Raw genomic sequence first — 26,888 nt, 5'->3', positions numbered from 1 at the left:
TCAAAAATCTTGGGCACAGATTCCGGTTTGCGCTCATCCTGGGACAAAGCACGCCGGTTTTTAATTCTTTCCTTACTTCCGCGGGGGCCGGAAAGAGCTCGAGGATTTATTAGGAGAAACCTGGCAAAGGCTTGCCTGTTCCTTGTGCGCATGCGCCCCACCAACTCCTTTCCCCCCCCCCGTCCAGCTGATGGAGAGAGAGAGAGAGATGGCCGAGGCGGGCGGCGGTAGGTTGTTTCCTCCGGGAGGGGCAGCTGCGAGCGCCCTTCTGGTTGGTGCGCCGGGTGAGAGGGAGGCGCCTCGGCCCTCAGGAGGGGCGGGGCTTTGCCTCTCCATTTTACCTCACGAACCTCTTCTTCGCTTTCGTCTCCCTCACCTAGGCGGGAAAGGAGGATGGGAGAAGGTGGCCTGAGGGGAAGATGGGCGCCGGGCGCGTAAGTGGGAGAGGCCAGAAGACGAGCGGCGGCGGCGGCGGCGGCGGCGGCGGCGGAAGAAGAAGGGCGAATACCGGAGTTAAAAAAGGTGGGAAGGGAAGGCGGGGGGGGGGGGAATCCCGAGTGGCGGCGGCGAGAGTGCTGTTGTGAGTTTTATTGCGGCAAACCTGGCCCGTTGTGCGCCCCCTTTGCACTCGCGGCTGCCCCTCTTGGCGTCCACAAGGGGTGTTGTTCTGCCGCAGCAAAGAAACAAAACAAAAACACAACAACAGGCAGGAGCCTTGAGGCGCTTCCCAGATTAAAAAAGGGTGATCGTGACAGGAGGTGTCGTGGGCGAGGAGTCCACTTTATAGGATACGTGATGTGAACACGCAGGATCACGGTGGATGCGCGTGCCTGCCTCTAAATATGTGTGTGTGTGTATGTGCACGCACGTGGGGAAAAGAGGCAAAACTTTGTAACGGACCTTACACGTTTCTTTCTTGCTACGCGGCGCTGAGATCGTTTAGGTTTTGGTGGACAGAGAATCTACCTCCCTGGATGTGGAAACAAGAGAGAGTCTTGTGGCGCCTGAAAGACTGTTCTTATTTCTATCCGTGTGCTTGGGGTCCAGAAAAGCTAATGCCAGGCAAAACTGATTACCCTTTAAGGGGCTGCAAAACTGTTGTTTTTGCTGGAACTCATTGCTGCAAATTCTTTAACTGAATGTGTAAAAGATGTACAGGAAGGTCTGTGCATATACAAACTGATGTTTTACTTTTTTTATCTCTCTCTGTATATGTAGAGATTAAAAAATGTTAAGCATCAGTTTGTTTCAGGGTGGGTTAAAATCTGTTATTTAAAAATAATAAAAAACGGATTTTTAAATTTAAATCAGATTTTTAAAATTTAGATCGGATTTATTTTAATGAAATGATTTTGAAGGAAAAATTTATCTAAAGATACTTTTATCTTTAAGATACATTATAGTTCAAAGGTTATTCAGCATGAGAGCTTAGTTATGTAGCATGAAGCTGTATATTCATACAATATTTACTTTTTGACAAATTAATTGAAATACTGTAATGCCAAATTATATAAGCTGAAATAACATGCACGTTTTCACAGTAAAAATGGTATAAAATATACAAAGTTCAGGAAAAGACATTAATCCCATTGTTGTTCTGCAAATCTATGTACAAACAATGAACAGATTATAGCAGGACTGCGGTATCCATGGGGGATTGGTTCCAGTCCTTCTTTGCAGATGCAGAAAAACAGATGTAATGAACACTACACATTGCATGGTCTCTGGATCCCTGTAGTAGCCACCTCTGGTAAATATACCTAGGAAATACATACAAATATGTATTTGGGGGATGTTATTAGTATTTTCAGGCAGCGGATAAGTGACTCAGCAGATTTCATTCAGCAGATAGGGGGTTCCTTCTGTACCCTAAATGCTAGGTTTGAAGGTTGTTTGGAAGATAGTTTGCTTTTTAAAAAGATATTTTGTTTAACGACTTCAGTTAATAAACATTGATGTTTACGCAAATAAAAGAATATGTATGCTATATAATGTTATTACGTATTTAAGTTAAATTGAATAGTTTACGTAGTTTTCCAAATACGAACGGGTAACCTATTAAACTAAAATAAGTTCTCATATAACTGTTGTACTAATCTGACAGGTATTATTCAAAATACGAAATTTCCATCTGGTTGCAAATATTAAAGATTAAAAATACCAGCAAAAATTAGTCCTTACATTTAAAAATCATGGTTTAAATTGAGTCTTATTGACTAGTGATTTAAATCATGATTAAAATTGACTTGATTTAAATCAAATCCGCTCTGGTTTGTTTACAGATAGAGTTGTGTCATACCATTGGTTGTAGATTAAGGTTTTGTAGAGATCAGTTTGTCAAATGTATTAAAGACTATCCCAGTCCATGAGAAAAGTGGGCACTCATTATGAAAACTAATTAATTTTTAGTCCTAAAGGGTGCTTCAAGACTCTTGCGTTGTATTAACTGGTGTTTCCTCCTAATATATATTAAAAAGTTTGTTTATATATATAAACAAACTATTCTGGTCAATTTACTACTACTGAATACCAGAAAATTGACTGATTAATTAACTAGATGATGTATACATATATACCAAATGTAAGATGATATTTGATTCATATGTATTCGCGAAGGCTTTCATGGCCGAGATATAATGGTTGTTGTGGGTTTTTCGGGCTCTTTGGCCGTGTTCTGAAGGTTGTTCTTCCTAACGTTTCGCCAGTCTCTGTGGCTGACATCTTCAGAGGACAGAAAAAGACAAAAGCCTATCTCACAGCCATAAATACTGCACTCCCAAGCAAGCTACACCAGAGCACAAAGTACTGTCCTCTGAAGATGCCGGCTCTTCCTCCACTCTTCCTCATTAGCATGTTGGACGCCTTCCGACCTGAGGGGCCCATCTTCCAGTGTCATATCTTTTAGCCTTTTGTTTCTGTTCATGAGATATTCGTGGCAAAGATACTGGAGTGGCATTGCCAATTCCTACTCCAGGTGGATTGCATTTAGTCAGACTCTCCACTGTGACCTGTCCATCTTGGGTGTCCCTGCATGACATAGCCCATAGCTTCTCTGAATTACTCAAGCCCCTTCGCTACGACAAGGCAGCAATCCATGAAGGGGGCAGTAAGTGTAGTAAAGTATATCCGAAGACGAGCACTTAATCATCATATCTTTTGTGCTTTTTTAAAAGAAGTATGCTGACCATACTGTGTTTCTTTATCACACTGACATAAGGTGGCTCTCCAAGGGATGTGTACTATGCAGGGTTTTTCAAATTTGTGGGGAAATTATTCAGTTTCTTACTAACCAAAATTGTAATTTAGTTAAAGACTTTGAAAGAAGAGATGCAGTATTTCAACTGGCTGCTTAGCAGATATATTCACTCACCTGAATGAATTAAATATATCAATGGGAAGAACATACTAACAGCTAGTGAAAAATTACCTTCTTTTTATTGGAAAACTAAAAAAAAATAGATACATTGAACTGAAAATGGTCATTTTGCAAACTTTCCCTTCATGAAAACGTTCTAGAAAATGAGAAAATCACAATTGTAACTGAACTTGTAATACATTTGCAACTGTTGAGAGCATCTTTTCATGCATATTTTTCCATGGGAGATATTGCCAAAGAACAGAGACAGATACTGGATCCATTTCTTTTTTTACCTTTATATGATGGTAATTTAATAAAAGATGATCTTATTGAAATATGGGCCAGTGCATGTATTCAAATAGAATTTGAAAAATTGGACTCAGAACAATTCTGGTATGCCCAGTTAGAACGACTTCCACAACTGGCAAAGGAGGTATTGTAGACTACCACCTATCTGTGTGAAATGGGATTTTCATCACTTTTGCACATAAAAACAAAAAACAGAAATCACTTAAATGCAAATGATGACATATGTGTAGCTGTTTCGAAAGAGGAACTCCGCTTTCAAAATATTATGAATAAACAACAAATTAGCCACTAAAATTTGAGACATTATTTTATGTCAGTACTGTACATATATGTCCACCTGTTTTTCAGTAAAACTGTTTTTCAGTTTTGCAATTGATGTAATTTTCTAACAAATAAATTGGAACACATTTTTCAAGGGGGTGCAAAAATGTATTTTGAGATTCAGTGGGGTGCCGGTACTGAAAATGTTAAGGATCTCTACACTAAAGGAAGCCATGGCTTGAGTTTACAAGAGATTGGAAGTTGGTTAAGGGCAGAACATTTCGGAGATTATTCATTCATAGGGTCACCATGTTGGAGGCAACAGTGCATAACAGCAGCATATATGTATGAGTGAGAAATGCAGTATATGTGTGTATGAGAGAGAAAGAAATCAATACAGTATCTTAGACTCATATCTAGAACAAGCCTGCTGAAATAAAGAGTTTAAATTTTTTGATGGATTTAATTTCAGTGATTCTGATCTAAACATGACTAGATCTGGATTTAGCTGAATGGTCTCTATCTGCAAAAGAGGATATGGAAATGAGGATATGGAAAAGAACCCATGGCATATTAAAACCCATGGCGGAAAATATCTAATTATACTATATTAATGCTTTGCTTCTCTCTCAGGGTGCTTGCGGCAATGGACAACAAAGCATTAACATGCTTTGCTTCAGATAAGTGAAGCTAAAAACCATCAGGCCAAACTATTGTACATAGTACGCTATTAATCCGGGATTGGTCACAGTGACAGGCCTTCCAGAAGTATCTCCTGTGACCAATTTGTGTATTTTTCAAAACACAAAGTGGAGACCATCTTCTGGGGACTTAGACCACCAATTCTGACCAGTAAATGGAGGTGAGACATCCACTGCGCTGCCTTGTGATGTTAGCACCATTTCAACCTGTGGCGTCAGATAAAGTTGACAGGGTGCTTGCTTGCTGCAGGGCCCCAGCAACCTCCTTAGATCCTTGCCCAGTTTGGCTCAAAAGCAGTTACGCCTATAATCACGGAGTGGGTGGTTCTCTCCGGGAGGGCAAGGTTCCCCATGTCTTCAAGGAGACACTCATTAGGCCTGTGCGCAAAAAAACCACACATCTTGCTGCAGATGATATTAACAACTATAGACCCATTGCTGATGTTCCATTCTTAAGCAAGGTAGTGGAGAGGGTAGTTCCTGTAACAGCCACCTTATACCTCACAAAGGGGCCGCTACGTCACACTCAATCACCCTTCGTTTCCACTGCCACCAACCATTCCCTCAAATGAAGCTTCAGGCCAAAGTATGATTTCAAAATAAAAACTTAGGTTTATTGTGTACAAACAAAAGGAATGGTAAATCACTTGAATATAAATAATAAAGCAATCACTATAATAATATAACAATCACACACACACTCTCACAGACCCTCACTATATAGCACAGTTCTTATCTCACAGTATCTCCAAGCCCTATCTCCCTATCTTAACCCTATCTCAAAGCACTATCTGGCCCTATCTGAAACTCTCACACCATTCACTCCCCTTATATACAACAGCTCCACCCCTTATGTCCCACCCTCCGTCACGCCATTGGTAGATGACACACAGCTTCAGCAGTGACGGGCAGGTGATGTCATAGCTGTATGTAACAATACCTCCCCCCTTTAAAAGTTGTTTTGTGGGGGAAAGCTAAGGTGCTTTTCACCCAAAACAACTGGAAACAAAATCAAACATTACATTTTCCCCATATTTCAACACTTACCATTAATATATTAGGCACATTCTTACATAACTATATTATTCAAAATATACTTACACTTATATAATCAATTGCATATATATATACAGAACAATATTCCAATAACCACATATTTTCATAACTTATTAAACACAGTTATTAATTTCAAGAGTCCAATTTTTTTCATCTGTCGTCGTCTGGTCTTCGGGATAAGGCCTCAGCAACACAGTTCATAGTCCCTTTGACCACCTTAAGCTCGAAGTCATAGTCCTGTAAAATTAAAGTCCACCTCATTAGCTTGCTGTTTTGGGCCTTCATAGTCTTTAACCACATCAGAGGTGAGTGGTCTGTACACAGAATGAAGTGTCTCCCCCAGATGTAAGGCTTCAACTTCTGGACTGCGTACACGATGGCCCAACATTCTTCCTCTATGGTCGACAGGTGTTTCTCGCCTTTCTGAAGTTTGTTGCTCAGGTAGGACACAGGATGCTGGTCTCCGTTGTCATCACACTGGCACAGCATGGCTCCTACCCCGGCGTTGGATGCATCGGTGTATATGATGAACTCTCTATCAAAGTTTGGAGCACGCAACACAGGGTGGTTGGTTAACGCCTCCTTCAGCTTCCCGAACGCCTCCTCGCAGTCACTGGACCATGGGATGCAGTCATCACTCCTTTTCCTCGTCAGCTCAGTCAATGGTGCTGCAATTTCGCTGAACCTGGGGATAAATTTTCTATAGTATCCCACTAAACCAAGAAAGGATCTAATTTTTTTCTTGGCATTGGGTCTAGGCCAATTATGTATTGCCTCTACCTTTGCTTCTAGGGGTTTGATTACACCTCCCCCTACCATATGACCTAAATATTTCATCTCGGGGCTACCCAGCTGACATTTACTTGCTTTTACTGTTAACCCCACTGCTTTCAACCGCTGCAGTACTATAGGTGACACAGGTGATCCTGCCAGGTGTTGCTAAAGATCCCTATATCGTCAATGTAGGCAACTGTAAATGCACTGAGCCCTTGCAGAGTTTTGTCCATCAGCCTTTGGAATGTAGCTGGGGAATTCCTAAGGCCAAAACTGAGGACACGAAACTCGAATAAGCCGAAAGGGCTACAAAAAGCAGTCTTTTCTTGATCTCTAGGGTCTATCCGCACTTGCCAAAACCCTTTAGTCAAGTCTAAACAGGAAATGTATCGACAACCCCCAATGGTTTCAATCAGGTTGTCAAGTCTGGGCATGGGGTAAGCATCTGGTTTGGTTACTAGATTTAATTTTCTGTAATCCACACAGAACCTAATGCTTCCATCCAGTTTGTCCACCAAAACTATTGGAGCTGACCAAGGGCTAGATGATGGCACAATAATATTTTCTTTTAGCATCTCATCTAGCTCCTTGCGCACCTTGTTCACATAAGGTCCGGTTAGTCTGTATGGGGTTACTGCCTGCGGGGGTGCATTTCCAGTATCTATTCTATGCATCACTCCCTTGGCTAAACCAGGCTTGCTTGAGAAGACCTGTTGATACTTAGTAACCAACATCTTTAGTTCCCTCTGCTGTTCTAGGGTGAGTGCAGGACTGATCTTCACCTCCTCTGGGTTGAACTTTATTTCACCCCTTCCTTCCCAGTATGGCAAATCATGTTCTTCTTTATCAGCTTCTTTCATTGCAAAAAGCACTCTCTTTTCCTCTCTATAATATGGCTTAATGGCATTTACATGAACTACCCTCCTTCTTAGGTGATCATCTCCTTCAATAATATAATTAAGATCACTCATTTTGGAAATGATCCTATAAGGTCCTGCCCAGTTCAACTGTAGTTTGTTCCCCTTGATGGGCCTCAACATCAGCACCTCATCTCCAGGGTTAAACTGTCGTTCCCTAGCCTTTTTATCATACCAAACTTTTTGTTTGATTTTCTGGGCTTGCAGGTTTTCAGCAGCCAACTCTAAATTTCTTTTGAGGTTGTTCATTAATGTGTCTATGTATGAGACTACATTTTGAGGATCTTCTTCTACAATCTGTTTCCAATTTTGCTTAATCAAATCAAGTGGTCCTTTCACTTTTCTCCCGAATAGCAGTTCAAAAGGACTGAACCCGGTACTTTCTTGTGGGACTGATCTGTAGGCATATAGCAATAATTGCAATTTCTGGTCCCAGTTATTTGGGTTTTCTGCTAAATAGGCTTTAATCATTCTCATAAGGGTTTCTCTGTTAACCCATTACTCTGCGGATGATATGGGGAAGTTTCTAAATGTTTAATACCACAAATCTGCTATAGTCTCTTCATAAGTTTGGAAGTAAACGATGGTCCTAAGTCAGTTACAATCTCTGAAACAAAACCCATTCTACTCATCGAGTACCATCCTCAGAGAGTGCAGCTTGGGGAGATGATGTCCACCCTTTGTACTCTTAACTGTGGAATCCCTCGGGGTTGATCATCTCCATGTTGCTGTTTAATATCTCTATGAGACCACTGGGGGAGTCATCAGGAGTTTTGGAGCTTCAGGTCACCAATATGCGGATGATACCCAGCTCTCTTCTTCCATCTGTCTGCAGTGGATGCCTTTCTATCCCTTGAGCACTGCCTGGATACCATGCTGGAATTGATGAGGGATAACAGACTGAGGCGGAACCCAGACAAGACAGAGATTCTGTGAGTGGGCGTCCCCAGTGTCTGTGGACCTTTCATTTGGTGGAGCTCTTCTCTCTGTGAAGGTTGAGGTTTGCAGTCTGGGTGTACTCCTGGACCCTGCACTGTCAATGGAGTCTCAGGTAGTATTGGTGGCCCGAGTGACCTTTTTCCATCTGAGGCAGATCACCCAGCTACCTTGGCACCGCGGCCTCACTAGGTTGGATCATGTACTGGTAGTCTCAAGATTAGACTACTGCAATTCTCTCTATGTAGGGCTGCCCATGAGGCTGCTACAGAAATTTCAGCAGGTCCGGAATATGGTGGCCAGATTGTTGAATGGAGTGAAGAAACACCAGCATATCTCCCCTACACTGGTTGCCTTGCACTTCAGCATTTGTTGAATCCTTGTTTTATTCATTTTTTAAATACTACCCCAATGGTGTTTCTTGCCTCTATTAACTTGGCCTTCAGTCTTGCTAGAGACTTAAGAATTAGAGATATACACAAATTGGCGGTTTGTGCTGGTTCATCTGAGAGCCACACAGCTGAACTGTGGTCTGGTGCCCCATCCCCACTGGCAGGCGTGCACTTGGGGGCAGCCCTCCAGCTGTGCTGCCTCTGAGCAGGCGCCCCCCAGAGAGGGCAAGATGCTGAAACACAATCAATTGTGTGGCTGTCGGATGAACTGACACAATCCACCAAATTGACAGTTTATGCCCATTTCTACTAAGAACAGCAAATGTTTCCCCGGAATCTTTTCTTTACTTTGTATGCCATACATGATAATCTTTTTGACTTGTATGTCTATACTTCAGAATACTACCTGGAGTTTAAAATCTTTAGCCAATGTGCTTTTGGCTAAATATAGAGCAAAATGGTAATTGAATAAGCATACAATCTCCTTCCCTTTGTAGACCAAAATCGTAATTGAATAAGCATGTCACCTCCTTCCCCTTGTAGATCAGTTGCACAACTAGTGTGATAACAGACATGTGAGAGGGAGCCTTCAAGAGCAGGATGGGGCAGTCCTTACAAGATTGCCCTTCTACTTCACAGTAGATAATAGTGTCATAGAATAATGGTGTTAGAAGGGGCCTATAAGACAGAGTCTAACCCCCTACTCGGTGTAGGAATCCAAACCAAAGCACATCTAACAGATGCTTATCCAGTTTTCTCTGGAATGCTGCCAGTTTTGGAGCATTCACCATCTCCCGAGGTAATGGTTCCATTGTTGTACTGTTAAGATTTACCCAATATTCAGCCTAAATCTGCCTCCCTATAGCTTGAGCCCACAATTAAGTGTCCTGCACTCCGGGATGATCAAGAACAGATCCTGCCCCTCCTCTGTATGACTACCTCTGTATTTGAAAAGTGCTGTCATACCTCCCCTCAGTCTCCTTTTCTCAAGGTTAAACACGCCCAGTTCTTTCAGTCTTTCCTCACAGGGCTTGATTTCCAGTCACCTGATCATCTTCATTGCCCTCTGTATTTGTTCCAATTTGTTGATATCCTCCTTAAAGTGTGGTGTCCAGTACTCTAGGCGAGTGCTAACCAATGCCAAATAGAGAGGAACTGATAGTTCATGAGATTTGGAGGCTATACTTCAGTTAATGCAGCCTAAAATAACATTTGCCTTCTTTGCAGCCACCATCTGTCAGGTCTGTGTCAATTTGGACTCCTGCATTGAGCAGGGGGTTGGACCAATGGCCTTATAGGCTCCTTCCAACTCTATGATTGTCTTTATTTAAAATATTTTACCTTATTTTTTTTCCTTAAAAAGGGCCCAGGGTGGCTTACATCTTTAAAATACAACATTAAAGCTAAAAACAGTAAGTATACAAATACTAAAAAAGGATCAAGCAATGCCACACTAAAAAATGTAAGCAAAAGCAACACCAAAGGACATTCAGTGCAGTAAGGCACAACAATCCATTTAAAAACACCACTCAGGCAGCTAGTCTCTGAGCTTGCCGAAAGAGAAAGATCTGTCTTTTTACAGAAGGACAGCAAAAAGATGGGGCCAGCCTACTGTCCTTTGGGAGGGAATTTCAAAGTCTTAAGAGCAACCACAGAGAAGGACCCTCTCCGGTATCCTCACCAAATGCACCTGTGAAGGTGGTGGGACTGAGAGAAAGGGTGCTCCATAAATGGAGACGTGATCCTTAAGATAGCTTGTTTTTTTTTTTTATTAAAAGAATACAAAATACACCTACTACTACAGAAAAAAACCCTATAAAATACAAAAAAAAAACCCAGTACAGTTACCCATGTGCACCCATCACCTTCAGGACTAGCATTACACTTCATTCCATCCATTTTCACTCCAAAATTTCATTGTTTCTTCCCTCGGTGTAAACCCCCTCCCTCTCCGAAATACATGTTCTAAAAATACATTCCATATTTTCTTAAAATCATTTTTCATTTGGCCTCTACTTATTTTCATATCACATGTCAGTTTATCATTAATAGCCATGTCCCATAATTCTCTATACCATTCCTCCAGGTTAAATTGATTTTCATTTCTCCAGTTCCTTGCCATAATTATCCTTGCTGCCGTAATCATTATTACTATTAAATCCTTATTTTCTTTCGCCAGTTGATCTTTAATCATATTCAATAAAGCTATTATTGGGGACATTGGAATATTCGATCCAGTTATTTCAGATATTTCTTTAAATATTAATTTACATTCTTTCTTTCTTTTTTCACATAGCCACCACATATGTAAATACGTCCCCTTCTCTTTTTTGCAACTCCAACATAATGTTGACACAGTTTTGTCCATCATATTCATTTTGACCCTGTTAAATACCACCTCCATATTACTTTATAACAGTTTTCTTTTATCCTTACTGACATGTTCTTCATAATTCTCTGATCCTATATTTTATCCCATTCTTCTCCTATTACTTCTTCATCCAAATCATTTTACCATTGCATTTTTAACCCTAAGATACCCTGTTCTACTTGAATTAATAATTTATATATTTGGCTTACAGTTCCTTTTCTTTCTGTCTTTTCCTCTGATTTCAATCTTTTTTTCTATAATCTCTTCAAATTTTGTCATTTCTCTACCTTTCCCTTCTTTAGTACACCATTCTTAAGATAGCTTGGGTCCAAACTATGTTAGGATTTATAGGTTAGAAACAACCCTTCAAATTGTGCCTAGAAACAGACTGGCAGCTACTGTACTGCTTATGTTACCCCTGTAACCAACCACAGTTAACAATCTCACTGCTACTTTATGAACCTGCTGAAGTTTCCATACACTTTCCAGTGGCAGCACCCCATAGAGCACATTACATAGAGCTTAGATGTAATCACACTGTGACCAGATCAGAACTCTCCAGGAATGGGCACAGCTGGCACTCTAGTTTTAATTGTGCAGTTGATTAGAGTCAAGTCCCCATTGGAACTCCTTGGTCTGTTCCGATTACTGTTCATAAGCCTTCATTTGTTTTTACCTCTGAGCTTGCATCTCCCTCCCCTTCCCAATTCAGTTTAAAGCCTTCCTGATGAAGTTCTTCATGCTGTGGCCAAACACATTCTTCCCATTCCTTGTGTGATAGAATTCATCACTTGACAGCAGTCCATCTTCCAGAAAGTGTGGCCCATGATCTTAAAAGTCTAAATCCCTCACATTGGCACTATATTCATAGTCAGTTGTTCACAGTGAGTATTTTTCTTTCTGTTCTTCTGATTACTGTCTGAGTAAATTACTGTATTTGAGCCCCAAAGTCCTTGAGTTTTCTTCCAAGAGCTTTAGTGTCTGATGTGATTTCTTTCTAGATCTTTTTGGTTGTGTCATTTGTTCCTAGAAATGGATATGTATTCTGTGGGTTTTATGAGCGATGGTAATCCTTCTGTCACAGCCCTAATCTGTCCTCCAGGGAGACAACATACCTTTTTCTTTCATCTGAATTGATCAGTAAGGAGTTTTCTGGTGGGGAATCCACACTTGCTTAATTTTGTCCATAATGTGGAGCAGTTTGGACTTTCATGCATTTATTAACCTACTTCTTTATTGCCCATAATAGATATCTATTTTGCTTAACTTCTCACAGAGCAATTAAAACTGGTGCCAATAAAGATTTTGTTATGTTCTAGGCAATATAGTGCATAGCAACATGTACAAATGCGCCTAAAAAGAATAGTTTTATAAAGTAGTACAGAAATACTATATATTGTCCAAATGGTAAACAATATTTCAAATGCACACAATATTACTATTTAAAGGTAACATTCACAATATTTTTTATATTTAAGTACCTAAGTACCCCTTTTCTGTCTTTAAATACAGTCACTTAGAACTGTGGATATAAAAGATTAGGAGACCTGATTTTTTCTTGATTAACATTTAACAGCTTAATCCTTTGGTATTGGCTAGAGATGGGGGTATTCGTATACGAATATTCTCCCACAGGTGGCAATAACGAAGGCCTCCATGGGGCCGGACAGTCTACTCACCGATCTGCTGCAGATGCTGTGATTCTTCCAATGGCTTTGCAAATTGCGATCTGCTACCCACTCTTGGCAGGAGGTGGGAGGACCAGCCTCGCTGCAAGGTTGAAGAGTGGCTCGCAGCAGTGGCGGATTGGTCTGTGGACCGTTGGGCCCCATGGGGCTGGACCCTCGTTATTGCCACCTGTGCGGGTTTATTCGTATACAAATACTCCCATCTCTGGTATTGACTCTTCAGTGCTGCTTCAAGGCATTATACATCTTGTTCAGCTTAGAAATGCTAGCTGTATCTAACAGTTTCTAAAAAAAAATTGATTATCAGAACCAGTGGATTTTCCTACAGAGACTGAAAAGTTTGCCAATTTTCTAGTTATAAATGCATACTTGGATGTCCTTTGAAGGCAACAGTATTTATGCTGTGTATATTAAATATTTGTAGGATTAATGTATAGTTTAGACATGTCTTTTAAAAGTAAGCTTAATTTATACTGGAAGTTGAATAAAAGTAATATTGGACTGCACTAGTGTAGAATGTATATACTGTAGTTAGTAATGTGTCCAGTGTGTAGAAAAGGTGCCTTTTGCTAATGTTTTCTGTTTGTTTGTTTTAGGACCTGTGGATTAAAAAAAAGGCCGAGAGCTTAATTTTTGTGCTTGAGCCCTGCTGTCAGAAACTGAAGTGTGAAAAGACCACAAAATGAAAATGCTTCCTGGTGTGGGGGTGTTTGGGACTGGAAGCTCAGCTCGAGTGTTGGTACCTCTGTTGAGAGCAGAAGGGTTCTCTATTGAGGCTCTCTGGGGGAAAACTGAAGAGGAAGCAAAGCAACTAGCAGAGGAAATGAACATTTCCTTCTACACAAGTCGGACAGATGATGTTTTGCTGCATCAGGATGTCGATTTGGTTTGCATTGACATACCCCCACCACTAACCCGGCAAATTGCAGTGAAGGCTCTAGGTAATGTATTTTTGTTGCTACTTGTTTGGGCTCTTATCCACAGCTGTATGGTATATAAAGATGGAAAAATGAAGCATTCATAGAATAATTTTGGAAAGGGCCTATAAGGCTATCAAATCCAACCCCTGATCAGTGCAGTTTTATAATACTAGTTATTCAGCAGTTATCTAGTTATCTTACATTGGCTAGGATGTGAAGAACCTAAGGGAAGTGAATTGAAATAATTCACCTCCGTTTAAGTTCTTCCTCACTTCCCAGCTGGCATAAGGTCACTATTGCTGAAAACTGGCAATCATAATATTGAATGCTTCTTTTTCCATCTTTATATCATATAGCTGTAGAATCCCAAAAACATTAAAACTTTGTCTTGACAATTGAGAGATATTACATACATTGGGCTGATATTTGTGCTTTGTTACAGATTATTGAGGCTAGTCCACGCACTCATTATTTTCTTTCATTTGGCATATAGGAAAATAATGGAATGTATGCAGGCAAATTATTGTATTTTGTTCTCTTGTTACTGGGTTTTTTTTATGCATTTGGTAAATAGATGTGTATAGCAATGCAGGGGCAATGGAAGGAGAGAGCTCTGTTTTGTGTATATATAATGTAGCCTTCCACATTTGCTGAATTGATTTGTGTATTTATTAACCAGAATGATACTTTTAATGTATGGTGAGGTTAGTATATTTCAGGACTAAAATAATTATTATAATAATGATGATGATGAAGATGAAGCAACGTGGAAGTATATATTTCTCCTTAAGGAGAGCTTGACACAGGATGGCAGACCTGAGGAAAAATGGCTTTTTATAGAGTTTAGAAAGGGAAGCATTGTGTTTGGGATTAAATTACATTTGAAGGAGAGAGTAAAATGTAACAGCATGTTTTCCTTCTTGCCTGATCACTGGGTGGTTGCAAAGATTATATAGTGCTCCTTTTGTGTTATGGAAGAGATCTGGGCAGGGTGCAGAACTAAACAATATGTGGTCATTGCAAATGGTGTTGGGGATCCTTTCTATTACTGTGACATATAAATTACAAACACTGGGACAGATAAAATTTTAACTGAATGTTTGCTAGAAGTAGTAAATATATTGATTTCTTGCTATGCTGATACAGCTGTAGTATTGAAGAGAAAACAAGTTTAACAAACATATGACAAATAGAAAGATGAAAGGGTAGCAGGAGGCTTATAGAAAAATTAAGAGAAGAAAGGCAATCAGAAATTAATATTACTTATCCTGAAATTTATTCATTCTCAAACTGACTGAAAAGAGGAAAAGCACAGAACTCTATGTATAAGAAATAGATGGGCAGCATACTACAAAATTAAAATGAGAAACTTAGGTTGTCATGCTGTACATATTGGCCAAACTTTAGCATAGTAAGTTACAGTTAGAGTAGGCTCATTTGAATCAGTGAAAATTATGGAGGAATTTGACTCACTAACACCCATTGATTCAGTGGACCTACTCTAGTGCAATTTGCATATTACTATGCAACAGGATTTTGGCCATTGACTTGGGAGTAAGACTCAGTAAACCCTGTATGCCCTCTGTCTGAGCAAACATTTATAAGGTTGTATTGTTAATACAGAACACAAATTAACAAAGCATTAAAATAATCCAAGTACAGTACAGTGGTGCCTAACACAACGATGTTAATTGGTTCCAAAAAAATCAACGTTGTGTGAAACATCGTTCTGTGAAACACCATTTCCCATAGGAATGCATTGAAAACCGGTTAATCCGTTCCAATTGGAACAGATTGCCGTCTTTAAGTGAAAAAACCCATAGGAAACATCGTTGAGTGAAACAATGTTTCCTCCATTGGAATGTATTGAAGCCGACTCCATACATTTCAATGGCTTTGCAAAGTCATTTTTCGCTCCTGTAAAAGTGCCTTACAATGTTTGGACCAGGTTTTAAATGCTTGCATAGGGTCCAAACATTGTAAAGCACTTTTGCAGGAGCGAAAACGGACATTGGAAAGAGCTCTTTGATCTCCGTTTTCCTGCTTTTGAAGCTCTTTCCGATGTCCGTTTTCGCTCATTTAAAAGTGCCTTACAATGTTTGGAACAGGTTTTAAATGCTTGCAATCATTAGCCCACCTCCTGAACCCTATGCAAACTTAATTTGGTGTTGTTCTGAGTCGTCCTTAATATTTAGTGATTTTCTGAATTTTCTCTCATTGGAATGCATTGAACTTTCCGTCCAATGCATTCCAATGAGAGAAAATTCAGAAAATCACTAAATATTAAGGACGACTCAGAACAACACCAAATTAAGTTTGCATAGGGTTCAGGAGGTGGGCTAACGATTGCAAGCATTTAAAACCTGTTCCAAACATTGTAAGACCCTTAAAAATGAGCGAAAACGGAAGAGCTTCAAAAGCACTGGAGCCGGCTTCAGTGCTTTTGAAGTCCTTTCCGATGTCCCTTTTCGCTCATTTTTAAGTGTCTTACAATGTTTGGAACAGGTTTTAAATGCTTGCAATCGTTAGCCCACCTCCTGAACCCTATGCAAACTTAATTTCGTGTTGTTCTGAGTCGTCCTTAATTTTTGGTGATTTTTTGTTTTCCCTATTTAAATGCATTGAACTGTCCATTCAATTGATTTAAATGGGGAAAATAAAAAAAATCACCAAAAATTAATGAAGACTCAGAACAAAGCCAAATTAAGTTTGCACATGTTTCACAAGGTGCACTATGGAATCCAAGCATTTAAAACAGGTTTCAAACATTTTAGGACACTTTTAAATGAGCAAAAAGGGACATCGTTAAGTGAAATTCCCCCATAGAGAACATCGTTAAACGATGGGGGAAATTCCTCAAAAAAACCCATCGCTGTTTGAATTCATCGTTGTATGAAGCAATCGTTGTGCGAGGCACCACTTTCCAACTATTTGAAGCCACAAAGATCAATTCTGTCAAAATTCTAACAAGAATGTGCTAACATATATGGAAATAGTGGCCTACAGACTGTTCTATGTGCCAGCCTCCCGTGGGAGGGAGTTCCAAAGTCTGTGTGTAGTGACAGAGAAGGCCCTCTCCCATTTCCCCACCAAGCACACTTCTTAGGGTGATGTGGCTGAGAAAAATGTCCCCTCTGTTGATCTGAACACCCAGGCAGACTTATTAAGGGGAGATGGGGTTCTTGAGATTGGACCCAAGCCATTTAGGGCTTTATAGGTTAAAACCAGCGCATGAATGGATGAATTGCCTGAACATTTTAAAGCTTTGAATCCTCCCTTGAAACAAGTGAATAAGGTTTTAGCCGTCCCAAGGTGATTTAAAATAAGCTATAGCTACTACCTTTGGCATATACAGTACTTCAGAAAGAGATTTTAAATCCAAGGAACCCAGAAGATTAAAGGTTATCAATATTAATATAAACAACATAATACAATAAAGTGTATAATTTTCAACTCTTCTGATCTCGGTCATATTACCATCTTCAGTGAGAGAGTGTCACAGTTAACAACCCAGTTAACAACCCCTCTTTGCTGTCCTCAAGACAGGTAGAAAAGAGCAACTAGCTGTGCACCTTCCCGTGTAATTTTCTTCACATGAGCAAGAGTAAGTTTGAAGAGGAGAGGTTCTGGCTCATATGCAGAGCCCACACACATGTAGATCCTCCACGCTGTTCTTCAGCCTTATTTTGCGCACACAAATGGGAGACATGGCTAGCCACTCTTCTATATCCATGTTGATAACTCTAGGTGAGGTAACAATTGAATAATTGTTGTCCCCAGTACCTGGTGTTTTCTGAAATGCCATTGAAATTTTATCACACTGAAGCTGAAAACTGCTTTAGAAAGCCTGTGGAATATTTACCTCTTTGGTTCTGATGTGAGATGAGAGAGGAAATGAAACAAACCATTCTGAAACTTCTTTTTCTTGTTTCATCTTATGTTCACTTCCATGAAATACACACTGATGCTATATAAATAAATACTGTACAGTGGTGCCCCGCATAACGAGCAATTCGTTTAACGACGAATCCGCATAGTGATGTGTTTTTTGCGATCGCATTGCGATGTTTCTAATAGTAAAACATCGCTTTGTGATGATCGGTAAGCGTTTTGCTTACCGATTTTCGCATATCGATTTTTTTTACAGCTGATTGGCGGTTCTAAAATGGCCACTGGGTAAAGAGAATGGTCGCCCGCTGTGTTTTCACGCCCTTTCCTCGCTTACCGGGCAGCAAAAATGGCAGCTGCATGGAGGATTTCCGCATAACTGTGAGTTTTTTGCCCATAGGAACGCATTAGACGTGTTTTAATGCATTCCTATGGGCTTTTTTGCCCCGCATAGCGACGAATCCACATAGCGACAATTTTTTCGGAACGGATTATCGTCGCTATGCGGGGCACCACTGTACTATCTTTGTTACTACTTGAGCTCTCTGGAAATCTCAAGATTTCCTCATGGTACAGTATTAAAATGTTGAATTAAAATGTTGTCATTTATTTACAGGTATTGGAAAAAATGTCATCTGTGAGAAAGCTGCTACCTCTGTGGATGCTTTCAGAATGGTCACGGCTGCCAGGTATTACCCCAAACTCATGAGCCTTGTAGGCAATGTCCTCAGATTTCTACCAGCTTTTATCAAAATGAAACAATTAATAGAGGAGCATTATGTAGGCAGTGTGCTCGTCTGTGATGTACGAGTGTATTGGGGGAGCCTTCTCAGCCAAAAATACAATTGGATCTGCGATGAACTGATGGGTGGGGGTGGACTGCACACAATGGGAACTTATATCATAGACCTCCTCACTCATCTGACAAGTCAGAAGGCAGTGAAAGTCCATGGCTTGCTGAAAACATTTGTGAAGCAGAACTCTGCTATCAGTGGCATCCGCCATGTCACGAGCGATGACTTCTGCTTTTTCCAGATGCTAACGACCGGAGGCATCTGTAGCACAGTGACTCTGAACTTCAACATGCCTGGATCATTTGTCCATGAGGTTATGATTGTGGGATCATCTGGACGCCTTATAGCACGTGGGACAGATTTGTATGGCCAGAAGAACACTGCTTCCCAGGAGGAGCTTTTGCATGCAGACTCTTTGAATGTCAATGCAGAGCTTTCTGAGAAAGGATTCAAAGACATGCCACTGTTGTACCTCAAAGGGATGGTATACCTAGTACAAGCACTTCGTCATTCCTTCCAGGAGCAGGAAGACCAGCGAACATGGGATCCTAAGCCAGTTGCAATGGCAGCTTCTTTTGAGGATGGCCTCTACATGCAAAGTGTAGTAGATGCTATTAAAAAATCCAACCGGTCTGGGGACTGGGAAATTGTAGAGCTAATGACTGAAGAGCCAGATGCAAATCAAAACCTCTGTGAGGCATTACAGCGAAATAACCTATAATAGAGAGACTCCCAGAGAGCAGAATCAATTTGAAATATACATAAATAATTAAGATGGATATGTTCAATTAATGATGAGAAGGAGGAAGAATGGGAAATCATACTTGTGGTGAAACTTCTAAGGAGATGCTTTCAGGTTTTAGAGAATTTTAGAGGTTGCAAATTTGTGTGTTCTTGGTCATTTTAAAGCTAAGCTTTCTGAGTTGTATATAAACTTGAATTGCCCTTTCTGTTCAGCAGTGGTTAAAACAAACAAGAGTGCTGTAGGAAAGAAGTAAATCTCGTTTTTGTGTGTGCAGCTTGTGTATTCCTACAGTTTGAACTTGATGGCATATAGTGTTAAAGAAGGCTATGTCTCTTTAATAAGAATGGAAGTTATATCTTAATATCCTTTATGGTATAGCTTACCAGCAAAAGATAAAACATGAGATAAATTTTAAATTTGGGAACAATTTAAAATTAGAGTGGACTTTATAATGGGATTAGAGTGGACTTTATAATACAGGCCTGAACTAGTATCAGCCAAATTTCTTTTTATGACTTTTTCCTGTTCCCAAAGCATGATGCTTATAGTAATAGATGCTTGAAGTATAGTGTTGCTTATAGTAACACTAAAAGAATGCTGAGAGAGAAGGGGATGAACACTAGATTCTTCTAGCCTTAACTCCTCTTGCAGTTCTTTGCTCCAGCTGCTTCTGTCCAGCATGCTGTTAGTGGAAATAGACTTTTAAGTGGAGAAATAATAGCTCGGAGTAATTGACTGAAAGAAGAAACAGTGTGGTGGAGAGGGATTCAGCACCTTTCTGCCTCCTCCCTGATACTGTTAAAATAAGGTCCCTCCCATCTGTTTGCACCCACTTCCCACTTTATATGTAGGCAGGATAGACACAAGAATAACAGCTCTACCTTGGTGTTGAATGTTTCAACTTAAGTTGCTGTTATTTGAGACTAACAGTTCTCACATCCTTTTTAGAAGTTGGTGTTATGTGAATTTAACCTGCTGTTTACACATGATGTTCCTCCTTTCCTATGGCATGTCAAGAGTCTGAAGGTCTTTTGTGCTTCTCTTCCCGCATCTTGTTTTGCTGTCCAACAACTCCTCAAAATCCCAGGAAGCATGGTTGTTCCTAGATGGAGTGTTCTAGGAATAGTCCAAAAAGATAAATTTTCCACACTTTGTTTCTAGCACTGGTTAGTTGGAAGCCAAAGCCACAGCTAGCTTTGTTAGCAGAACATTTCACAGATCAGGGACCATTCTGGCTGTTTAATGAGGCAATTAATTGATTCACCAAGGCATATAATAATGAATAGAGAAGAACTATTCCATTGTCATCAACTCTATGCTTAGTAAGGAACTGCTGTTTGTCAGAGGCACTAAGAAAGAGACTGGGTTAGATTTAGTAAAAAATTGAAAGAAATCCCGTTCCCTTCTCTGTCTGACTTGTATCCTGTCAGAGATCTTAGAAACTATAAGAATTCAGAACTGCCTTCACCGGGTTGACTCTGAGAAAGGACAGCTAACTTTTGTATTAAATATATTGTTTACTTGAATTTTTAAAACATTTTTCTACTGTGTTTTAATCCTCTGCATTAATAAAAAGTATTAATTAGTAACCTTTTGTGTAGTTTTGGAAATGGTGACTTGCTGTAGAAAAGAAACTACTGTATAAGAATGAGAACCAAGAACCAAATCGTTTGTTTGTTCTGCTCCTGACTAATTTTTCATTTTTTAGCTTATAAACTTACTTTTAATCAGAACAGCTGTTTTCTTAATTGTAGTAAATTTAATTACTGAAGTGAAAAAGAAAGCAGACTCTGCTGTTTTTAGTAGTGGGGAAAAATCAGTTCTAGACTAAGCCAACTCTCTGTTCACAGTATTTGGAAATTAGGAACTCTGCGTGTTTTGACAAGGATGATGAAGATTGTTGTTGTTTAGTCACCCAGTCACATCCAACCCTTCGCAACCAGAGATTAGAAGACAAAATGAAAATTTGGGACTAAACTTTTCTTTTAATGCCATGGGGGAATTACATTGGAGGATAGTGGAGTATACACACACACATACACATGTATGTATGTATGTATATTTGTGTGTGTTGTAGGTTTTTCGGGCTGTTCAGCCGTGTTCTGAAGGTTTTTCTTCCTAATGTTTCTCCAGTCTCTGTGGCTGGCATCTTCAGAGGACAGGAGTTAGAGCTCTGTCTGTGTTCTAATTCCTGTCCTCTGAAGATGCCAGCCACAGTCTTGCAAAATGTTAGGAAGAAAAACCTTCAGAACACAGCTGAACAGCCCGGAAAACCTACAACAGTCATCGGATTCTGGCCATGAAAGCCTTCAAGAATACTTTGTGTATGTTGTTGATCTAAAGTATTTCCACCAAGCTACTCTGTGTTTGAAAAGTACTAGGTAAAGGGGATTTATATAAAAATCTTACCCAATGCTGTAGGTCTAATCCCTTCCCCCTGCAGTTTCTTTTAAAGGAAATTAAGATGGAAGATTGAAGTACCCATTCATTTTAGCCCTAGATTAATTTCTTTGAAGTGGGAGATTAAAAACCATGGGGATAAATTGTACAGAGGACACAAGGTATGGCCTTTGTACATTAAGGAGGTCTTGCTTTTTCTTTCCTTGATTTCAGAGCCTTTAAGAGATACACTCTTTGTACGCTTTCATCACATTAATGTAAGAAGCCTAGGAATTTGCTCTTAAAATACAAACTGAGTTTATTAGTTGAATTTTGCTTTATATCACAAGAGAATACTTTATCCAAGTTCACAAAATAAAATGCTGGTTGGTAACTTTTGCTTATACTTCATCATGGTCAAAACAGCCTGTTAAGTCATCAAATTTACCCTTGTATGAATGTTACAATCCATTGGAGCTGGTAATTCTTCTGCTTTTTAGTACATGTGATGGAGCCACATGATCTTGTATTTTGGAAAATAAGGGAAGAATAAAGGTTTCCTTTTTTATTACTTCTGGATACTCTCATTTTTAGTGGCAAAGGTTGGTATTATTCCTGCTACCATAAGAATTTCATTTTACACTTGTCTGCTATGATAGAGCACATAGATATCCAGGAGTAATTGTGGGGCAGGAACAGAGGAACAATACTATTATCCTACGACAATTTTTCTCTCTTCCACCTTCCCTGAAGCAAAGCCATTGTTGCTGGGTTGACATGATTTGTAAAGAATGATATATAGATCTGGCACACTGTGGTAATATCAAATATGAAAAAATTAAGAAGATCACTGCTGGGATAAGATGCAGTGCTCAGGAAGTCCAAGATTCCTTGCCCAGTGATTGTTAGATGCCTCTGGAAAGCTCACAAGGTGGTTATGAATGCCAAAATGTCTCCCTACCTGTGTCCTCCCCTCAATGGTATTTGGTAGTCATACTGTCATTACATATGGAGGCACTATTTTAATCATGCAAAATGAACCTACCGCCAGTCTTCCAGGAAGTTTCATACTTCTCATTAAAGATGGGGGTATTAATATACAAATATCCCCGCACAGTTGGACTTAATGAGGGACTGGACCATCCCCTCATGTGTCTGGTGGCAGCCTTGCTCATCCTTCCAGTCACTCGCAGATTGCTGCTCTCTTCCAGCTCAGCCAGCCACTCCAGGCAGGGGGAGGTAGGACGAGTCTCCCTGCACGGCTGCCACTGGGAGGCCAGCTGAGCGGGAAGAGAGGGGTGCTTCATGAGTGATTTGAAGGATGAACGGGGCTGCTGGTGCTGGTGGATGTGTGAGTTGGCCCGGACCATCATTAAGTCCAGCTGCACAGGATAGTTGTATTTGTATATGAATACCCCCATCTCTTCTTTGCATACCTGAAGACATTCATTTAAGTGATAATAGAGTTCTTTGAGGCTGAAACAGACTCCCTGTTAATTTTGTGTTCTGGTACAATTCCCCTTTGAGAATGTTGAGTTCAGTCTTCCTCATCCTGGTGCCCCCAGATGTGCTGGTCAGCAGTGATCATGACTGCTAGTCAGTGCTGCCATTGATATGATGGGTGTTATATTCCAACCCATTTGTGGGATGCCACATTGAACATAGGTAGTTGAAATAAATAAATTGAATATCCGTATCCTTGTGTGTGTGTGTGTGTGTGTGTGGTGTTTTTTTTTTTTATCTTGTTGTTCAGGAACTGGTAGCCAGAACGCTACTCCACTCGTGCAGCATAAACTTGAGATAGCTGGTTTGCACACTCATTCCAGTTATCTGCTACAGGCTCAGACATGTTAGAAAATTTGTGAAAATTTCAAAAGAGAATTTTGGGCAGTACATTTAATTCACAGTATTCTGCATCTACATGGGCTGGCATCCAATTTCCTTTTATGTGTAAGTGATGAGACAGCTACAAATACTGACTTGAGACCTAAATATAATAAACAATGCTAAGGGAAATACAGGACAAAAGGAAGGGTTAGCAAAACAATATGTCTGTGAGCACTGTAAAGATTTAAAGAGCTAAAGTCATTTTTGATGTTCTGAAGCTTGCTTCATGGATACGCATACTACTAGATATTACTACTTGTGTTGTGGCGACAACGGTGGGACAAGGTGAGCTGCACAGACACTGAGCATCTTACTGATATCCACCTGAGTAGACTTGTCTACCTCTGTTCTCACTGTTGCTCCTGATGTGCCACTTACTGAGCCTTTCAGTTCTTTGCCTTTGTCATCTGCAAATGGAACATAGAATGTAAGTTTGGGGTGAACTGTTATGTCTCATCAGTGGATAAGCATTGAGCAGTGGGTGGGCTCAGGGCCTTATAGGCCCCTTCCAATTCAGTTATTCTATTATCCTATGAAAGACAAGACTAACTGGCTAATGAGTTTCTTTAATTTGCCATACCACTACATACTCACGCTCAGTAACTTCTAATTTAAAAGACTGGGAGAGGGGATTATAGCAACAACAACAAAAAGTCATCTGTTGTAATCAACATACCCTCTAATTTTCAGCCATGCTGGGTGGGGCACAAGGCAGACCCCATGGGTATGCATGCGACTCCACCCCCCCCCATGTGCTGGTTTCCATCGCTACCAGAACCTAACACGGTTACTGTGCCAAGGAAGAGAGCTGCACAGATGGAAGCGGAGTCATGCGGTTGTGCCCAGCTTAGCAGGAACCTTGATTCCAATTTATCAAAGCTTAGAGGAATTATTTCTATGGATTACAATGCTCAGAATTTCCCAGCCAGCATAGCCACTGGAAATCATAGTCCCAAAAGTTACTTTTCAAAATCCTTATTTCCCCCAACCTGTTGTTCTGTCCTGTCATTATGTTGCTGGATTTGGAGAAAAAGAGTGAATACACTTCTCTTGGTGTTCTCAAATTACCTGTGTTTGGTGTTATTTTCAATTCTAAAGGGGCTGTTCTACTTCTTCGGGTAGGAGGAGTCTCCTGTTGGTTCAGGTCACATTCCTTACCCAATGGTTTGTTCATCTCTGGATTATCATAATTGATGTATTGGTATAAAGGGCGAAGACGTTGGGACTTCCCTAAAAATAAGATGAAGTACACATCTAGGCTATAGAACTCTTGATGAAACAAAAAAAATGACTGGTACGTGGTGCCTCGCTAGACAGTTACCCCGCATGACAGTTTTTTCGCTAGACATTGACTTTTTGCAATCGCTATAGTGATTTGCAAAACAGTGATTCCTATGGGAGAATTTCACTGGACAATGTTTGGTCCCTGCTTCACAAACCGATTTTCGCTCGATGATGATTTTGACAGCTCCCTCCATGCTCGCAAAACAGGTGTTTTCGGGATCTAAGCTTCGCAAGACAGCGATTTAAACAGCTGATCGGTGGTTCGCAAAGCGGCTTTCCTATGGCCGATCTTCGCTAGACAATGACGATTCTTCCCCATTGGAACGCATTAAACAGGTTTCAATGCATTCCAATGGGGAAATGCTTTTCGCTAGACAATGATTTCGCTAAACAGCGATTTCAGTGGAACAGATTATCATCGTCTAGCAAGGCACCACTGTATATATTTGTATGGCTATATCACACAACCCTCAACCCCAACTTTCCCTTGCTCCAGAGTGGGAAGTACTTGAGCAAGAATTGTCCCGCTGCTTTATGTCTCATCTACTTAGCTAACAACAAGGTGTGTATGGTCACACTTTAGCTGGAGCACAAATTGTTTGCAAGGGTCATTTTGGGCCTTTTGAATTAAAAAGATACCTTTTCCTTCATGTATCACTGGGAACTAATGTTCATTTTGAAGAACAGCAAGGAAAGACTTACTTGAAGTGCTGCTGTTTTCAGCAGCTGCCACACTTTTCATGTAAGCTATATTCATTTGTAAATGACTGCTGTTTTTTTTCCATCTCTGAGCCCTCATCATGGGACAAGTAAGGCAAGGATGGGTGATGTCTTTATTAGGCCACTTTAAAAAATCACAAATGCCAGCCAGCTTTCCATCCTGCACAGGTCATTAGGCTGGGCACCACAGATGGAGATGGTGTAGAAGAAACCCAAAAGTTCATAAAGTTATGGCCAGATGCGAGAGCCATGAGTCATTTGAAGCAAATTTCAAAATAAGGGTTGTCGACTCTGGACAGAGAATTAGAATGTCTCCCCTAATCTTGTTAGATAAAAGGTTGCCAAACAACTAGGATCCTTTCTCCTTGTACAAATCAATCATGTCTGCACCAGACAGAATATGCTGAAATACTACTATTTTAGGAACGGCTGGTTCATCATCCCATTTTTCCTATTGAACAGCACCTAATCTGTGACACCCCTTCATCTTTCTACTCACTCTCTGCACCCACAGACTCTGGAGGCAATGTGTTGCCAGATGGGGTGACTATGGTATCTGTTGAACTTTTCCTTTTCTTGGATTTCTTGGGTTGCTTTGGAACTTCAGGTTTGAGAGGAGCATCAGCTTTTGGGCCATATCCCTCCACTGCCCATAGAGAGAGCTTCTTGAAGTTTGCATGCTGGAATGCAAGAATGTCGGGTTCATTTCTGTGGGACAGAAATGAGAGGTGGAAGATGAGATGTGATTTGAGTAAACCACCCCATGATCTGACCAATAGATGACCTTTCCACAACCTGGTGTCTTCCTGGTGTGTTGGACAACTCCCATCATTCCCAATAAGGTAATGCACCTGGGAAGGGACAACAAGTTAATGGCACCTGTGGTAGTTAATCACTGTAATCACTGTCTCAAGGCTAGACTGTTCTCTGTGTTTCTCCTTTCTGGCATTTTTCAGCAGCCAAAAGATAATGAAACTGTTCTATAGCTTTGCATCCATGCAAATGCTATTACTATTTCTTACAACTTCACTGCTTAATGTGAAATAAAAGATGGAGCCCTGACCATCTATCTCTGTAAAAAAAAAGCATCCTTGGAGCGGCAATTAAACTAATTTCAACACTCACAGATGGGACAGCACCTTCTACTCTAATGTAAAAGTAAAAAAAGAGCACAACATAGGCCATATGCTACACATAATTCTGTCCCCCAATAAAGAACAACAGCTGGATAGTTCAGTTTAGGTATCTGGCTGTGGAGCCAGAGGTTGGGAGTTTGATTCCCCACTGTGCCCCCTTGACAGGGGCTGGACTATGATCCATAGGGTCCCTTCCAGCTCTGGAGTTCTAAGATTATTATAACTGGTGGAAGAGGTTAAGGGGCAGTCATTGGAAGTATTTCCATTTCTCCACACAAATCTGCATTCTCACTTTGCTTCCATTGTATCATCAAGGTGTTTTATAGAACTACAGTAGTTCCATTAGCAAAATAGTCACAGTGCAACATAGTC

The 26,888-nt window shown here is 40.4% G+C and overlaps 2 protein-coding genes across 3 annotated transcripts in view; both read left to right on the top strand.

Annotated features, from left to right (window-relative positions):
* The window catches only part of LOC144584362 (uncharacterized), a 182,632-nt gene that overhangs the window by 138,066 nt on the left and 17,678 nt on the right, over positions 1–26,888 (top strand). The gene's annotated exons all lie outside the window — the stretch shown is intronic.
* Positions 319–20,699, top strand: GFOD2 (Gfo/Idh/MocA-like oxidoreductase domain containing 2). 2 transcript variants are annotated; one of them, XM_072980944.2, is made up of 4 exons: positions 319–522; positions 8,212–8,308; positions 13,360–13,704; positions 18,188–20,513. In XM_072980944.2, the coding sequence occupies exons 3-4, from the start codon at positions 13,446–13,448 to the stop codon at positions 19,084–19,086; spliced, it is 1,158 nt and encodes a 385-aa protein (XP_072837045.2). In that variant the 5' UTR covers positions 319–522; positions 8,212–8,308; positions 13,360–13,445; the 3' UTR covers positions 19,087–20,513. The 2 variants fall into 2 exon arrangements, with proteins under 2 accessions (XP_072837045.2, XP_072837046.2); XM_072980945.2 differs by lacking the exon at positions 8,212–8,308 and having other exon boundaries at positions 18,188–20,699.

Source organism: Pogona vitticeps, chromosome 10 (genome assembly GCF_051106095.1).
Source record: "Pogona vitticeps strain Pit_001003342236 chromosome 10, PviZW2.1, whole genome shotgun sequence".
NCBI classification, from domain to species: domain Eukaryota; kingdom Metazoa; phylum Chordata; class Lepidosauria; order Squamata; family Agamidae; genus Pogona; species Pogona vitticeps.
The sequence above is the reverse complement of the archived record's forward strand: the minus strand, read 5'-3'. Positions and strand labels throughout refer to the sequence as shown.